Source organism: Stegostoma tigrinum, chromosome 23 (assembly GCF_030684315.1).
Source record: "Stegostoma tigrinum isolate sSteTig4 chromosome 23, sSteTig4.hap1, whole genome shotgun sequence".
NCBI lineage: Eukaryota > Metazoa > Chordata > Chondrichthyes > Orectolobiformes > Stegostomatidae > Stegostoma > Stegostoma tigrinum.
Window position 1 is genome coordinate 478,636 of NC_081376.1, and position 18,955 is coordinate 497,590.

At 40.5% G+C, this 18,955-nt stretch overlaps 1 protein-coding gene across 4 annotated transcripts in view; it reads right to left on the minus strand.

The window, feature by feature from the left end:
- LOC125462238 (protein tweety homolog 3-like) overlaps positions 1 to 18,955 on the minus strand; it is a 233,174-nt gene that overhangs the window by 17,319 nt on the left and 196,900 nt on the right. For 2 of the 4 annotated variants that reach the window (XM_048552028.2, XM_048552026.2), the window contains exons 10-13: positions 14,838 to 14,930; positions 11,985 to 12,124; positions 3,855 to 4,037; positions 2,628 to 2,703 (exon numbers count right to left, since the gene is read on the minus strand). In XM_048552028.2, the coding sequence (XP_048407985.1) occupies positions 2,628 to 2,703; positions 3,855 to 4,037; positions 11,985 to 12,124; positions 14,838 to 14,930 (492 nt within the window). Of the gene's footprint in view, positions 1 to 2,057; positions 2,159 to 2,627; positions 2,704 to 3,854; positions 4,038 to 11,984; positions 12,125 to 14,837; positions 14,931 to 18,955 lie in introns of all 4 variants that reach the window. The other 2 variants (XM_048552029.2, XM_048552027.2) reach the window with 2 other exon arrangements.

Below are 18,955 nucleotides of genomic sequence, written 5' to 3' on the forward strand. Positions count from 1 at the left end.
TGATAATTGTAATAGAGCTGTAATTTCCTTATCTATAGTATCTTGGGGTGGATCCATCACAACCTGGCGAATTGTTTGCCTTCAGTCCTGATATTACACCATTTACATGTTAAAAGTTTATAATAAATTCACAAAATTCCTTCCTTTATTAGGCATTTTATTCCACTGGTAATTTGCTTTCCTCTTCCACTATAAAAGTAGAAACAAACTATTCATTTAACATGCCTGCCATTAATTATAATATCAATTATATTCTCCACTACCATACTCTCTCTGTGCTTTCAGTTTGATCAAAAAAAAAATCAGGTTAGCTTTGTTTTCTTTTCTAAGTTACTTTTAATGTTCATATTTTTACACCTCATGATATCGTGAGTGTCTCTTTGGTGTCCCTTTCCTAATTCATGAATTCCCTTGCATTTGTGTGAGATTTTCTCCTCGAGTGATACTATCTTTAATACTCATTTGTTGACCATTTTTTCAACAATGTTTCACAAGTCAACATGTTGCCTTTTAGGTATACCTAGTAACGTTTTATATGCATGCTTCCTAATATCTGAATTTAGGTTTACAAACTAACAGCTTAAGCCCAGGTAATGTCTCCTCCCTTCTGCCTCACTGAAATTTAAAATCCTGGTTTGTGACTTTCATTTCTTCTTAAGCCCAATGTCAAATTCAATCATATTATGAATATGATTTCCAAGATGCATCTTCACTGTCAGATTATTGCCTACTTCTGATTTACAATAGGACAACTTCACAGTGTGGAAAGCAAACTCCAGTTAATTGCTTAGATAAACTAAACTAAATAACAATTTGCAGTTTTAGCGAATGCCAGCAACTCACTCTAAAAATATATGTGACCCATGTTTTACAATAAAAAAAGTAGCTGAATCTGTTTGTTGGCTGTTTTAAGATCAACTCTAATTAACATAGGAAAGGTTCTAAAGCCATGTCAAGACATTTGGGTAGTCTTTATTTACCAGATATTCCCAAGAGTTGCAAGAGCTTATGCCTAACATAGGGCAGCACAGCGGCACAGAGGTTAGCACTGCTGCCTCACACCTGGGTTCGATTCTAGCTGTGAGTGGCTGTGTGGAGTTTGCACAATTCTGCATGGGATGGCTGCGGGTCCCCTGTGTTTTCCTTCCAACATCCAAAGGTTAGGTGGATGGGCCATGCTTAAAACAAAAATGCCCCATAGTGTCCAGGGACGTGCAGGTTAGGTGGATGAAGCCATGGTAAAAACACCACAAGGAGGTGGGATGCCCATTAGAATATTGGTGCAGACTTGATGGTTCTGCATAGAAAGATCGTGGAATCCCTCTTTCTAAGGATTCTACATAAAGACCACAAACCTTTGCAAAAACTGTACACAAACTGGAAGGGGAGTTATTAAAAACTCTTAGTCAAACAGAAAGAAATAAAATTTAAAAATAGAAAATAATGTCAAAATACATTCTAAATTAGGATACTCTAATACTTCATTCCAATCAGTGGTCCGATTGGTCAGCTCAAACGTCTGCTTCTTTTTTCACTCAAAAAGGTTGCATCATATCCTTTTGAATGCAAAAACTGAATTAGATAAATGTTGATCCCCACATTGTTAAATTTAACAACACGCTAACCTGATAATCTTCATACAGCAATTCATCAATATAGAAAATACTGTAAATAATACATACCATTACTTATTGTTTTATTTATAAATTATTAATAGAAATAAATTGAAAATAAATAGATTTTGAAAGCAAAGGGACAGTAACTTTTGGCTGCCATCATCTGTGCAATATTCCTCAGTCTTTCCTTTGACATTTCAATCCTTTAAGACCTTTATCTATTCTGCACCTTTAAAATATCCTGATCAATAATTAAAATCCTATCAAGCAATGCACATTGATTTAAATTTGGACATTTTGCTAGAATTTTAAGCACTTGAATGGTGCAAAATACTACCCTGTACTCAAAGGATTAAACTGAAGTAATATGCAAATCATCAATAGTCAAACTTAAAATAGAAAACTAATTAATTAAATTTGGTATGATAAAACACCACTTACCAGTACACACTAGACCCTCTCTATAAAGTTGTCTTTTGCAGTCACACAAAAAGCTCGCTATACTGACGAGTGTGTTGGAGATAGTCTTTTATATGGTTCCCCTATAGAGAGGGAGCCATAAGGAATATGTGTTATCGGACAGGTTGTGGCACACTAGACAATGTTATAGCAAGGGGCTAGTGTAGTCAGATTTTGTTTTATCCTACCATCTCTAATAACTATATAACAAATTTTTGACGAATGGTGCTTCATTTAGATGCTTGTTCTAATACAGGAAATTTGTGCAACATTGAAACCCTTTGTTAGAGAATACTGCAAGCTCTAATGCACCACACTCTTCAAAAATCTGCAGTGTACTTTTTCCAGCACCAGGATACTATGCAAATGCATAAAGTGATGGTATTAGTGTCATTTAAAAATTCTAGGTGAACAAGTATTCCTTTGTAAAAAAGATAGTTCATTGGTCAAGTCTACTGTACAGCAAATTATAGTTTTCCAATGCTTTGGACTAATTTAAAATCAAGCTTAAATCAACTTTCAGTGTGAAAATAAAGAGGTATATTAACTTACAGAGGGAGGAGGAGATTCTCTGCCAATCAGAGGTGTGTTCTCACAGCGGGGATTCTGGTAAGTTGTGTTCTGGCTCCTATTTAATTAGAGAAGAAAAACAGAACAGATACATTTGTTTCTTAATTAAACATGTACTGGATACAGTCTAAGTAAATTGATCTTAATGGAATTTAAGTCTCCTTACTTTATTTGAATATCCATATTATATATAAAGGCACAAGAGATTTAGGAAAACAATTCTGTACACAGCACTTCTTCATTTTATATGACAAAATAATAAACACTTCTAAAATTTACTTTCTTAAGAAAACACCTACGAATTTGCAGGTTTAGAAGGCCTTGGTTTAGTCTCTCTCTTTCCAAAGCTACTCTAATCACATTTGGTGGATTGGCTAAAATGCCCGTAGTATTCAGGGATGTGATGTACAGATGAAGTGGGTTAAAGGGGGTGGGTCTGGGTGGGATGCTGAGAGTTGGTTTAGGCTTGTTGGGCCAAAGGGCCTGTTTCCATACGGTAGGGATTCTATGATCTATGATTGAGAAAACAGCAGGGTGCAACATCAAACTATCTTGGAGACACACTGAATCTATATATGTTGACATCTTAACCTTTAAATTATTGCACCTGAGTTAAAACATTTACAATGAAGTTTGTATTTAAAGCTGTGATTTCCATGGACCAATTACTTTCTTGAAATAATTCACAATAAAAGAGGCACTGCTACTCAGAACGGAAATCATTATGGTTGATTGTTGAAAGGCAGCAAAAAAGCACATTTAACTTTAGGCTAGAATCCGGAAAAGTCATGGCTCCATGATAACTATAAGTTACACTTGAAGAGATATAGATTTTTCTGCTTTGGCACCTTAGTTTGCACCTCCTCAAAAATAGATATCATTGACGTTTCAAACTGGGGAAAAAAAATTCAGATGAAAACGCAAGGAATTTCAATCTACTTAAGCATCACCTGGTAAAGTTATCACTTCTTTTAATAAACTGTCAGATCAATGGCAGTAAATTAATAAAAACACTTAGATAGCGAATTTAGGTTTCCTCCTCTACATGGCTCTAAGGATTATAATTTAACATTCTTATAAACTGGTTCCAAAATAAATAGGAAACCAAATAAATAATTTAACATGTCTCACTTTGGTTTCAAAATGTCAGTTTAATTTTATGCAGAAGGAAGGGAAAGCAAAATAAAATACAGGAATTCTGTCACTTACATGTATTCTGTAACAGGAGCATTGCTGACTGTATGTGCTGCAGCAGGAATACTGGTCTCACTACCAAAGCTACTCCCACAGCTGTACAGGCTAGGCATGTGAACTCTGTACAGGTTGTCATGCTGTTGGCGGTTTCCTTGTGGGCTCACAATATCCTCATCTCCATCATCATCACCATGACTACTTTCAGAAAGGGAAATCCAAACAACATCAACAGCAGACATGGCACTTTTATTTAAATTAATGCATGATGCTTCCATACAAATTTCTTGGATTTAACATTTTCATTCTGACGTACATTTTGCACCATTTTGACAGGGAAAAGGAGCCTCAGCAAGGTGATGAAGAGTCTCTGCTCAGCAGGGCAGGCAGGAGTAACTCACATGGGGCTCCACTGGTTAGTGTGTGTCGGAACAGGAGGGATCCCTCCCCAATGCCATAAATGCCAATGGCAGCCTCACCAATTGGCATGGGAACCCTGCTGCTGGTAAAATACCAGCAATAACAGAGGAACCCATTACTTGCTCACTTTAAGGAACTCAACTGGTCCAACAGCAGGTTGACTGTGTGCTTTTAAACCCTGATTCTTGGCCTAAAGAACTGATCAAATAAATGTGACTTTTAAATGAGAACATATGGTATTTCATCCATGGCACAGTAAAGGGTATCAATTTAAAAGTGACACTGGAACTGAGTCCAGAAATGACCTGACAAGATTTTGAAAGATGACTAGGAAAGTTGAGAGGCTGACAAAAAAAAATGAGATCTTGAATGGATTGTGGAGAAGATTAAATAGAACTGTACAAAAAGATGACAGATTTCAGTTACATGGACAGACTACAGAGGTTGTTGGCATTCTCAGAGAAAAGTAGAGGAGAGATAGGTGATAGATATGTTCAAAATATTAAAGAGCTTTGATAAGGAGAAATAATTATCGGTTGCATAAGGATCAATAGCCAGAAGACACAGACAAAGACATGGGGCCAAAGAACCACAGGCGATGAGCCTTATTTTAAAATTTGTAAATCAGGATGATCTGGAAAATGCACTCTCTCAAAGGGTGGCGTAGGGGCAGATGAGTGAGAAGTCAATGGAAGGTGTAGAGAGAGCGAGACGTCGAGAGAGCGAGACGTCGAGAGAGCGAGACGTCGAGAGAGCGAGACGTCGAGAGAGCGAGACGTCGAGAGAGCGAGACGTCGAGAGAGCGAGACGTCGAGAGAGCGAGACGTCGAGAGAGCGAGACGTCGAGAGAGCGAGACGTCGAGAGAGCGAGACGTCGAGAGAGCGAGACGTCGAGAGAGCGAGACGTCGAGAGAGCGAGACGTCGAGAGAGCGAGACGTCGAGAGAGCGAGACGTCGAGAGAGCGAGACGTCGAGAGAGCGAGACGTCGAGAGAGCGAGACGTCGAGAGCGCGAGACGTCGAGAGAGCGAGACGTCGAGAGCGCGAGACGTCGAGAGCGCGAGACGTCGAGAGCGCGAGACGTCGAGAGCGCGAGACGTCGAGAGCGCGAGACGTCGAGAGCGCGAGACGTCGAGAGCGCGAGACGTCGAGAGCGCGAGACGTCGAGAGCGCGAGACGTCGAGAGCGCGAGACGTCGAGAGCGCGAGACGTCGAGAGCGCGAGACGTCGAGAGAGCGAGACGTCGAGAGAGCGAGACGTCGAGAGAGCGAGACGTCGAGAGAGCAAGATATAAATCTACATATATTACTTGATAAAGTTCCCCATGGTAGGCTCATTGAGAAGGTCAGGAGGAATGGGATACAGGGGAACTTAGCTGCTTGGATACAGAATTGGCTGGCCAACAAAAGACAGCGAGTGGTAGTAGAAGGAAAATATTCTGCCTGGAAGTCACTGGTGAGTGGGGTTCCACAGGGCTCTGTCCTTGGGCCTCTACTGTTTGTAATTTTTATTAATGACTTGGATGAGGGGATCGAAGGATGGGTCAGCAAGTTTGCAGACGACACAAAGGTTGGAGGTGTCATTGACAGTATAGAGGGCTGTTGTAGGCTGCAGCGGGACATTGACAGGATGCAGAGATGGGCTGAGAGATGGCAGTTGGAGTTCAACCTGGATAAATGCGAGGTGATGCATTTTGGAAGGTCGAATTTGAAAGCTGAGTACAGGATTAAGGATAGGATTCTTGGCAGCGTGGAGGAACAGAGGGATCTTGGTGTGCAGATACACAGATCCCTTAAAATGGCCACCCAAGTGGACAGGGTTTTTAAGAAAGCATATGGTGTTTTGGCTTTCATTAACAGGGGGATTGAGTTTACGAGTCGTGAGATCTTGTTGCAGCTCTATAAAACTTTGGTTAGACCGCACTTGGAATACTGCGTCCAGTTCTGGTCGCCCTATTATAGGAAAGATGTGGATGCTTTGGAGAGGGTTCAGAGGAGGTTTGCTGCCTGGACTGGAGGGCTTATCTTATGAAGAGAGGTTGACTGAGCTCGGTCTCTCTTCACTGGAGAAAAGGAGGAGGAGAGGGGACCTAATTGAGGTATACAAGATAATGAGAGGCATACATAGAGTTGATAGCCAGAGACTATTTCCCAGGGCAGAAATGGCTAGCACGAGGGGTCATAGTTTTAAGCTGGTTGGTGGAAAGTATAGAGGGGATGTCAGAGGCGGTTTCTTTACACAGAGAGTTGTGAGAGCATGGAATACATTGCCAGCAGCAGTTGTGGAAGCAAGGTCATTGGGGTCATTTAAGAGACTGCTGGACGTGCATATGGTCACAGAAATTTGAGGGTGCATACATGAGGATCAATGGTCGGCACAACATTGTGGGCTGAAGGGCCTGTTCTGTGCTGTACTGTTCTACGTTCTATATCTCTCTCTGTATCTCTCTCTCTATATAGAGACGGAGAGAGAGATATAGAGAGAGACAGACAGATAGAGAGAGAGAGATAGATAGAGAGAGATAGAGAGAGAGATAGAGAGAGATAGAGAGAGATAGAGAGAGATAGAGAGAGATAGAGAGAGATAGAGAGAGAGAGAGAGAGATAGAGAGAGAGAGAGAGAGATAGAGAGAGATAGAGAGAGAGAGAGAGAGAGAGAGAGAGAGAGAGAGAGAGAGAGAGAGAGATAGAGAGAGATAGAGAGAGAGATAGAGAGAGAGATAGAGAGAGAGATAGAGAGAGAGATAGAGAGAGAGATAGAGAGAGAGATAGAGAGAGAGATAGAGAGAGAGATATAGAGAGAGATATAGAGAGAGTGAGAGCGCGCGCGAGAGAGAGAGAGAGAGAGAGAGAGAGACAGACAGCCGGAGAGGGGCATGGGGAAAGGCTGCCCGGGAGAATGAATAGGTGCAAAATGGGGGCAATTAGTGGCTAACAAAGGGTCGGTTGAGGTAGCAGCGCACGTGATGATAAGGTCTGATGTGTGGAGTTTGGGGCTAGGACATGGAAGAAGATGCTCAAGACCTGAAATTGTTGAACGTGATATTGAGTCCAGAAGGCTGTAGGATCCTCAAGTGGAGAATGAGGTGCTCTTCTTCCAGCTTGCACCGAACTTCATTGGAATAAGCTTGAGACAGAGATGTTGGCCAGGGAACGAGGTGGGATGTTGAAGCTCAGGTTTTCTGCAAAACAGTCACCTCGTCTGTGTTCTGTCTCTCCAATGTAGAGGAGAACACATTGTGAGCAGCAAATGTAGTCGACTAGATTAAGTGGGAGGTGTGTCTGGGGCCTTGGATAGTGACGACAGAGGAAGTAAACAGGCAGGTTTTGCACTTTCTGCAATTTCATGGGAAGCTATTGGAAGGGTGTGGGGAGTCATTGGGAGTGGATCAGGAGTGGACTAGGCTGTCCAAAAGGGGAAGGTTGACAAGGAAGAGGAAACTTTTGTGCGTCTGGTGGTGGCATCCTGCTGGAGGTGGCAGAAATGGCAGCAAGTCAATTTTTTGGATGTGGATGCTGGAGAGAAGGTAGATGAGGACAAGGGGGACCACCCTGTTGTTTTTTTTAGGAAGGAAGGGGAAGGGGTAAGGGTTGAAGTGCAGGAGGCAGGTCAGACAGATTGAGGGCCCTGTTAACCATGGTGCTGGGCAATCCGCAGTTGAGGAAGAAGGCAGACATTTCCCTTTGTAGAAACTTGTATCATCAGAGCATATGGGACAGAGAAACTGGGTGAATCGAACAGAATCATTACAGGAAGCAGAGTGTGACGAAGTAAATTCAAGGTAACTGTGGGAGTTGGTGGGCTCATATTGGATACTGGTGGCCAACCTATCTCCAGAAATGGAGGAACACAAGGGAAGAGTAAGAGATAGGCCAGGTGAAGATGAGGGCAGGATGGAAACTGGAAGCTAAATTGAGAAATTTTTCCAGTTACGGACGAAAGGAGGAAGCAGCGCTGATGTCCTTCATGTAGCAAGGACAGGCATAACTGGGGCCCTTGTGGGTATCCATGGCCACATCCCTGACCTGAAGAAAGTAAGAGTTAAAGGAAAAGTTGTTCGGTGGACTGGCCATGCTAAATTGCCCATAGTGTCCAGGAATGTGTAGGTTAGGTGGATTGGCCATGGCAAATGCGGGTTACAGGAATAGAGTGGGGGGGGGGGGGGGGGGGCGGCAAGAGTCTGGGAGGGACACTCGTGGGTGTAGGACTTGTGGAATTGATTAGCCTGTTTCCACACTGGTGGGATTCTACATTGATATCCTTACAGATATTTTCAAATAATTATATTCAGAGATGTTATGACACCTCTGGAGCAGGTGGGACTTGAACCCAGGTCCCCTGATGCAGAGGTAGGGATATTACCATTGCACCATAAGAACCTGAATATTCTGCATAGGTTCCAAACATAAATACTGTGCAGTTTACCACTAGAGGGTGCAACAGCACTGCTGATGCTTCCCACACAACAGTCAATGTGTCACTGCAACAACATGAAAGCTTTGGGTCTTCGCAGGCTGAATGCCATGGAAACTTGCAGGACACGTTAAAAAAAACTGAATGTCCCCGTTAATTTGCTGACTTAGATTTACTGGCCAACTATACTGTGAAGGATCTTGTGTAAATCTCTACGTGTGCAAATTTTAAACAGAAAAGAAATAAGATAATAAATGTGAGATAATGGGAACTGCAGATGCTGGAGAATCCGAGATAACAAAGTGTGGAGCTGGATGAACACGGTAGGCCAAGCAGTATCTTAGGAGCACAAAAGCTGACGTTTCAGGCTTTTCTGATGAAGGGTCTAGGCCCAAAACGTCAGCTTTTGGGCTCCTAAGATGCTGCTTCATCTGCAGTTCTCATCCAGCTCCACACTTTGTTATCTCAGATAATAAATGTGAAATACATCAGAGCTGTCAGAGGTTAGGTTGGTATATGGCACACAATATTTAATCTGAACACTAGTACAATACAGCAGACTGCAGCCAAATAGGTTCTTACTTCCATGTTCATCATAACTGCTTCATGATTAGTTTCACATTTTAAAAAAAATTCTGTTCAGTTCAGTTGAGTGACATTATCTGTTGGTTCTCAAAAAGGTTATCTACATGGAGTTTGGGGCTGATAGGGTGAAACATTATAGAATAAAAATAAAGGGTAATGTCACCATAAACCTGTAGGTCTATAGGGCTGCCCTCTCATTTGAGGGACATGACTAGTGGTGAGTATAACCTGAGGGTTACGATGCCTCATGTGAGAGGAGAAGTTGAGGAGAGGGGTCCAGCATGGAAACCTCAGTGAGAACTGAACTTACACTGTTAGTGTTGCTCTGCATAACAAACCAGCTGTCCAGTCAACTGAACTAACCAACTAAGTATACAATAGCTTGCACAACAAGTACAATTCTACTTTCTTGCCCAAGCTGACATCAGATCATATAAATTTTGAAACATCCAATTAACATGAAGCAAAGTGGTAAGATCCAGTTTACTGGTGTGCAAAGTACAGTATTGAATAATGGACTCATCTAGATCAAAAGGGCAGGGTTGAATTGAGCACTAAATATTTCTAGATATTTTAGATAATTTGAGATATGATCATACATACATTTAAATCAGAATGAAATAAAACTATTCGGTAGTATGTTATTTGTAAATTGAACACTGTAAAGTAGATAACAGTCAGACAATTCACTAATCCTAATGAAACTGCTTTCCCACCTTTACTGCTCCTGTACCCCTGCTTTGCAGTCAATTTCACCATCCTGCCGACCTTTGCAGTTTCTCTCACTGTCCACAGAACCCGCATGCTTTGGTCTTGCCGGTCTCACACTCCGTTTACTCTCGCTGTCCTAGTCTCTGGTTTCAATACCTCTGGTTTCATCAGTCCTACTTCACCCAGCTGCTTCTAATGGCCCCACTTGCTCCAGCTTTCAGAGACTTAGTCACTGCCACGATTCACCTTTTTGCTGCTCCTCCAATCACATGCTGCTTCCTTCCCATCTTTGCTATCAAGGAGCTCATAGTGAACCTATCAGTATCAAACCTGACAGAGAACCAGACTGTGATTAGAGGAGCAGCTTCTCCAGATTCTGACTATTCAGCTACAAGAATGACTTTTCACTGAATGGTCACCGCCTTGATTGGACTTTACTGAGCAACTGGACATACCCAGAGTGAATTCACCCTCTAAACCCCGTGTATATTGAACTCTTCTACACAATTCTGAAAGGCTACCAATTACTGCAGATGATGAAACAAAAACCAAAAATTCCTGGAAAAACTCAGCAGGTTTGGCAGCATCTGTGGAGAGAAAGCAGAGTTAACGTTTCATGTAAGATAACCAAGTGTGGAGCTGGATGAACACAGCAGGCCAAACAGCATCTTAGGAGCACAAAAGCTGATGTTTCGGGCCTAGACCCTTTAGAACTGATAATATAAAAGGTGGTATTTCTGCTTAAGACAGGGATGGAGGGGCTGGTGATAGTGCAATTAGTGAATGCATAAGCTGGGATGGAACCTAGAGAAAGAAAGAGTAAGTGACTGAAAGGAGACAAAAAATGGATGATAATACACTAAGGAGAAAGCTGATAATAGGGACTAAAAGTAGGTGCAAGAGGATTGAACATGTTAAAAGCAGCTGTTGTCATTACAGGGCCTGAGCTGTGGGGTGGGTAAGGGACATGGCACAAGATGTTCAGTTCCTAAAATTATTGAACTCAATATTAAGTCCAGAAGGCTGCAGGATTCCCAAGGAAAATGAGGTACTGCTCTTACCGCTTTCGCTGAGCTTCACTGGAGCACTACAGCAAGCCAGAGACAGAGTTGTTGGTCAGGGAGCACAGAGGTGTATTGAAGTGGCAGGCATCCAGAGCTCAGGGTCATTTTGTGGACAGAGTATAGTTTTCTGTAAAGTGGTCTCCCAGTCTGCATTTCATCTCTCTGGTATAGAGGGGATTACTTTGTGAACAGTAACTACAGCAGACTAGATTGAGTGAAATGCCATCAAACACACATTGAGAGACGACAGAAGCACGTAGACCTCAAAAATGGTAAAGCTAACATCAAATTAGTGATACCCACTCTCTGATATTAAGCTCTGCCTGCTTTGCATGTGTCAACAGTCAGGTGTACATCCACAGACTCCTGTGCAAATATGGCATCTGGTGCTGTAACCATCTGAAGCACATGCATTGCATGGACATCATTTTCATTGCTCACGAGATGTCACTGTTTTCAAAGTGCTGACACATACATCCCAATTTCACCACACCCTTGCTAATATCAGTATTCTTTCAGATACAATTTCATCACTGAAGTTTAACTGAAGCTTAAAATATAGTGCGAAATGTGACTAGAGTTGACTATTTTCTTATGAAGGATTAAACAACTCAGTAAACACAATGAGTCAATTCTTTTCGAGTAATTCACTTTTCATTCCATCCCTGCCAAAGTTTGACTACAACAAAGGAATTACATTTAGTTATGTAATAATTATGGAAATTTGACATACACATTTATCTGCTCAAATAACAAGTAATTTTATTTCATTTGTCGACCTTCAACTGATTTCTGTTTAGATGCCATAAAACTTATGCTAAAGACAATTTTTATGTGCATTTGCCTTAAACCCTACAAAGTGTAAAGAAGATTGGAGTTAATTACCCAGTAACTATATCTCCACTTCAGCTTAAAAAAAATGTATTAAATACAAATACATAAAGCTATTACTGTACCTCTTGCTCTGCTTCCAGGTATGCGGAACACTGCAGACAATAGAACTCAGCATCAGTGCAGTTACAAAGGAGAATAAAACCAAATAAATTAGACCCTCCACACCATCATAGCATAGTCCTGTCAGAGCCTGCACATAATCCTGCCAAAAACAAGGGAGAAAAACAAGACATCAAAAACAGAAGGACAATCATAGGTCAGAACTCCCATGTTTGTGAGACCAGTGATAAAGGACACTACCGCAAGGTCAGTTATGGTCTTACAGACATTAAAGTGACTCACAAAGACTCTTGTATAAATTGTTACATGGATGAAACACTGAACTGTTAGATATTCAAACAGCATATTCAAGGAATGTATAATCAGGAGAAGCAGCAAGAAAACCAGAAGGAAAACACAAACAGCAAATTTCAAGAAATACAGCAAAAATTCTGTATGCTCTCATTAATTATTGCTGACTTGATTATCTGCAAAATATATTCGGCGTTCACAGTTGTAATAGATAGGATGGGGAAAAACAGCAGAGGCCATGTTCGACTTACTTCTGACTTTATTTATATAAGTCAGCAAGGCTTTCACATATTGGAGATAAAATTGGAAAACGTCACCAATGTTCACTGTTGAATAGACTAGCCCTGAAAAATAAACCATTCATTTCCTCTGCAATTGTAACATTCTCCATGGTCACAAAAATCTGAATTCACTTCAACTGAAGTCACTTATGCACTTCTGATTTTCACTCCACAGTTCGTGGCTGTACCTGTGGCTACACAGATCCCAAGCTCCAAACTTTTCACTTTAAGCTTCTCTTCTGTCAAGATACAAAAACCTCTTTGACCAAACTTTTGATCTATTTTTAATCTTTTTTATTCATTCACGGATGAGGGCATCATTGGCTAAGCAGCATATATGGTCCATCGGTAAATGTCCAGAGGGCAGTTGAGAGTTAACGATATTGCTGTGGGTCTGGAGTGACATGTAGGCCAGACCAGGTGAGGATGGCAGTTTCCTTCCCTGATGGACATTAGTGTTTTTCCAACAATTGACAATGGATTCACAGTCATCATTACACCCTCAATTCTAGATATTTTATAGAATTCAAATTCCACCATCTGCCATGGCAGGATTTGAACCTAGATCCCCAGAACATTACCAGAGTCTCTGGGTTAACTGTCCACTGATAATACTACTAGGCTATCACCGCCAATGTCATATTTCTGCCTGCACAAAAACTGTGCATTGTAATCAACTCCAATTTCAGAAAGCTTTCCATTTTATTTCAGATATACTACTTGCATTAAAATAAACTTTAATTATTCAAAATTGTAGAATCTAGGTGAGCAAAATTGTCAATTGTTGCATTTATATTTTATATAATTCTTCAGAGGCAGCGACAAATCACTTCAAAGATAGACCACTCTTCTTCCCAAATTGATTTCTTTTGGGTAAGAATGCTTAAGCAAATAGTGGGTGGTCTGTGACGATCATGCATACATGTTCTACTTTTTGTTTTGTGCTATGAGTTCAAAATGGTATACTTTTTAGGGTGGTAACGGTGCAGTGGTTGGAATACAGTCTGCAGTAGGTAACGGATGTATCAATTGCACACAGGCATGAACATATGAAAATGCTGGGCAAAAAAAAACCAAGCCATCCTAACAATCCTGAACCCAGTGATGATGGCTGGGAGATAACTCCTACCAGTTCACCTCACTATATGTAATTTCAAGGGGGAGCCAAAAAGAAAAAAATAAATCTGCTGTCAACAAGAAAAAAATCCATTCTAAACCCTGTCAAGTAGTCAAAACCTCTAAGAATCCATCTGAATGTGTGTTAATCGGAATCATTTGACATCATTAGTCTGAAATAGGTTACATTGGCTATGAATACTCCCGAATACACAATTAAATAAAAATCTTTACCACAGTTTATTCCCAACCATTAAAAAAGTTTCACATTGTATTTCAGTTTTTATTTTATTCCATTAAAATATAGCTATTTGGAGTTTAAGGTGTCACAAGAAAATCCAACAGCATTGTCATGCTGTCACAGCTTTATAAATACTGCACTGGAGCAATTTCATGCTTGCCAGAAGGTTCATTAAAGTTACGCTACTTCATGGCTATAATTAGATCAACTGGGCCTGGTGCCTTTCTTAAGGCCATCTTCAAATCTCAAAAATTGATAATGACATTACACTTGTGTGTGGAGTTTGCACATTCTCTTCGTATCTATGTGGATTTCCTCCGGGTGCTCCGGATTCCTCCCTCAGTCCAAAAACGAGCAGGTTAGTGAACTTGCCATGCTAAATTGCCACAACATGTCCATGGATGTGTAAGCTAGGTAGGTTAGCCACTGTAAAACAGAGGTTATGGAGAGACGGTGGGGGTTAGTATGGCTGGGATGCTCTTCAGAGTAACTAGCACAGACTCGATGGGCTGAATGACCTCTTTCTGCACTGCAGGGATTTTTTAAGGCTATGATTACATAAGGAGAGGAAAAGAACAATCGTGACGTACCATAGTAAAGCAAAGAATTGTTGATATTGGAAATGAGAAACAAGAACAAAATGCTGGAGAGACTCGGCAGGCCTGTCAGCATCTGTGAAGACAAAGCAGAGTTAACTTTGCAGAACCAGTGATGTTTCTACAGAAGAATTCTGAAGGGCTTTCACTGGACCCAAAAAGTTAACTGTGTTTCTCTCCACAGATGTTGACAGACCTGCTGAGTTTCTCCAGCAATTTCAGTTCTGAGTGACAAACTGTGACTTCAGAAGACATGAACAGCAATTATGTATTCTGGGAACACAATAACTGAGTTTCTCTTTGCAATTTCACACCACCTTGAACACTCACCATGTGAAGACTACGGCAATCGACCAAAGCTGTCAGCTGCTGCAGGGTGGTCTCTGTTGAATTCAACACTATTTGAGTCTGGTCCAGGTACTCCTGTTAGCAACATAAGTAAGCAGTCCTCATTTCATAAGACATGATCACAATTCACAGTACATTTACAACACTCATGAGCTTTGGTTTAAGAGTAGAGGGAGACTGTTAAATTTGACGAGAGGTCAATGTGAATACTGAGCAGGTACCTTAATGTTACTGGTACAGTATTAAAGCATTGATCACAACATAGTCACAGTTCCAGATTTTGTGGCACCCAATGCAATCCAAACTACAAAATCCACTTTCTGTCACTATTCTTTCTTGTTTCAATTGCTTAAATAAATGTACAAATAGATGCATTAAAATTACTAATAATGAACATAGCTAGTGAATTCTGTTTCACAGTGCTTGGTTAAATGCACATAATGGAATAAGAAGTCAAAAAAATTACATGGTGTGTGCCTTGCTAATTCCTTTTTAGTTTACTTATCAGTAGATACCATAATACGAGTCACAAAGAAAAATATCTGATTTGCACATTATTTAACTAGGGAAAAGGTATACCCTAGTCTAAAGTTTCTGTTCTAGAAAAGAAATATTACAAAAAAATTAAGAGAATGTAATTGCAGCCACGAGAGAGAAGTGGACATGTTGTGGTGTTTGGGATCAAGCTAATTATTAAAAATCATAAGTTTCTTATTTTATAATCACGCATTCATAGAACTGTGCAGCAAAGGAGAGCTGTGCCAACTGATGACAGGCCAATTCAATTTTTGAAATTTCTGAAATACAATGTGAATGGGTTCCATTCTTTTGCGATAGCCGGTAGGGTTAAATTCAAATCCCTTTTGAACATTATCAGTAAGTCTGTTTCACAAGCTTTTAGGACAGTATGTTCAAGATGCTAACAACTCACCAAGCAAAAATTAATATGTAGCTTTCTCTGGGACTAATACCAAAACAAATTGGTGCCCTTTAGTTACGAACACACCCTTCGGGGGCGGGGGGCGGGGGGGGGGAGGATCTTTCATTTTGTTGAAAAATTTCATGATTTTGAACATTGCTTTCGAATCTCACACTAATCTCTTCTTGCTTCAAAAGAAAAGGCCTGCTTTTCTGGCCATTGCACTTAGTTAAAGTCACACAAATACTAGGCAAATTAGATGGATTCCTTAAGCATGGAGACAGGCCCTTCGGCCCAAACGGGTCCATGCCGACTAAAATATCCAAATAAAATTCATGCCAACCCCATTTCCCTGCACTTGTGCCATATCCTTCCAAACCTCTTCTGTCCATGTATTCATCCAAATGCCTTTTAAATGTTGATTATGTACCTAACCACTTCCGCTGGCAGCTCATTCCATATGTGTACAACCAGCTGTGTAAAAAAAAAAGTTGCCCCTCAGGTTCCCCATGTATTCTTTCCCCTCTTACCTTAAACTGATGCCCTCTCGTCCTCGATTTCCCACTCTGGGAAAAACACTGAATGCATTCACCCATCCATGCCTTCTAGCATATTTCCTCTGAACTGTTGCAAAGGTCTTGATGCCCTTCCTAAACTGTTATGCCCAAACTTGAGCAACATTCTCTAGTTACCTTTCCATCAATAATTCATATATGTTTAAAATAACTTTGTTTCATTGCTTTGTCATTATTTAGAAAACTGGGGGTCCCATACATTTTGACAGATATATCAACTTCTTTTAACACCTTGAAGATCATACTTGCATTTGCTTTAAAACTGAATTATATAAATTGCTTCTCTACATTATTACTACCAAAATGGATTATTTCATCCTTAGCTGCATTAAACTTTACCAATCAAATATCTGCTCAAATCACCAGTCTATGCTGTTCTAAAAGGTAGTTACAATTATCTTCACTGTTTATTAGCGCTGTGTCATCTGCGTACTTCAAAAAATAAACTGCACCTCCTTTTCCCCACCCCAAGTCCGGGTCAAGATATAAATCAAAGAGCAGTGGTTCTAATGCCTCCCGTTCTGCCCACAACAACACCTCCCCATAATGTGAAACAACTATTTACTATTTTCTGCTCAATGTTTCTTAGCCAATTTCATCTTTGCTGCCATACCCTCTAATACATATGTTTTAATTTTGAAAACACATTTATGTTACAATGCATTACAAGCTTGGGATTGGGGAATGGAAACAGTGCAGAAATGCACAATAGCTACAAGGCAACAAAACAAAAAGATTTTTGTTGCAGAACAGTTAATTAACAACAGTTACCGTGAAGCAAGCCTTGGGGGTAGGCAAAGTAGGTAGAAGATTTCTCAACATAGGAGGAAGGTGTGTAAGGTCTTCTTCCTGAAGGCTAGCTGACAGAGTGTAGTAAAGAATAGCACTGGCTTAAAACACAACAGAAGTGGAATGTCGTGGCAATGATATTCAGTATTAAATGGACATTTGGCAACTCAGTCTAAGAAACAGATCTGGCAAGGCAAGGAGAGTCCGCACTTCTTTTAAAAATGTATGGAACTAAAGAGTTCTTGGAGAATATTGCGATATTAGACAGACAATCAATTTGCTGTACGATGAATGTGTCTTTTAGGGCCACAAACATCTTTATATACAGACAGGTATACGCTTACAAGGGTGGTTCCTGCAGAGGTTACATATCAAACTATTTCCCATACATGTCCAGGAAATAATTCAGGAAATTATCCAGGAAGTGGACTTGCCACATAAATACAGTGGCTAGGAATACTGCAGTTAAGTAACTCACCTTTTGAATCCCTAAAGCACGTCCACCATTTATCTAAAAGGCACAATCAGGAGTTTGACAAAATACTTCCCACTTGCCCGGAAGAGTGCACCTCCAACAATACTCAAGACGCTTGACACCATCCAAGATGGCCCAACCAAAGCAGCCCACTTGATTGACACCACACCCACAAACATCTGCTCCATCCACCACCAATGCTCAGTGGCAGCAGTGTGTACCGTACACAGGATGCACAGTAAAAATGCACTAAACATCTTTACACAGCACTGTCTAAAAATACCATCTAAAAAGACAACGACATCAGATACATGGGAACACTACCACCTGCAGACTCCCTTACAAACCACTTACCGTCCTGACTTGGAAATATATTGCCATTCTTTCACTGTACCTCGATCAGAATTCAGAAATTCTCTCCCAGAGGGAAATGTGGGTCTACCTACAGCACATGAACTGCAGTATTTCAACAAGGCAGTTCTCACCGGCAAGTAATGAAACACCAGCCAGCCAGTAAAGCCCATGTCCCAAGGAGATATTTTAAAAATTCTCTTTCACTCATAGCCTTACATATATTTAATCTAATAAAAACTCAACAAAGGTATGTAATTGCTTATGGCAGACACCATCACCACCAACATTATGATCTGAATTCTTACTAGTGTTTCCTGCATTTCAGAGAAACTGAAAGATATTTTCAGATTTTATATTCTTTAAAAATACAGCGCCAGGGAAATGCCAATGTTCACTCCCAATCCAGACCGTGAAGAAAACAGACAAACTCATTTCAGACAAGTTCTATCCTACTTTTGTTACATGTAGAGCATTGTCTGAATAAATATATGTACTTATAGAGTGGAAAAGGTTAATGGAAGATTTCTGAAAGGTGTTTAAAATCTTCAGAAATGTTTATGTGATAAATAGGGGAAGTTGTTTGCGGTGACAGAAGGTTCAGTGCTTCAGACAGATTAAGTAATTGGCAAAATGATCAGAAGCAACTTGCTTTGTGATTTATGATGATCTAGAATGCATTGCCGATAAAAGATAGTAGAGGGATATTCCACTCATGTTAAGCAAATTATATAACACTTCAAAGGAAAACTTTGCCAGGCTGTGGAGAAAAAGTGAAGAAATTACTATTTAGATAGCTCTTTCAAAGAGGTGGCACAAGTATGTTGGGTTGAATGGTCTCCTTCAATGCTATTTTGCTCTTTTCCTCCATGTTTCAATAAAAAGTATTTGCAAATCTTCTTTGATCTGTATATATCACAACAATTCAAATTTTCACAATGCCACATTCAATCTCTAATAAGGCAGATCTAACATTTTTGTCTCCAACAAC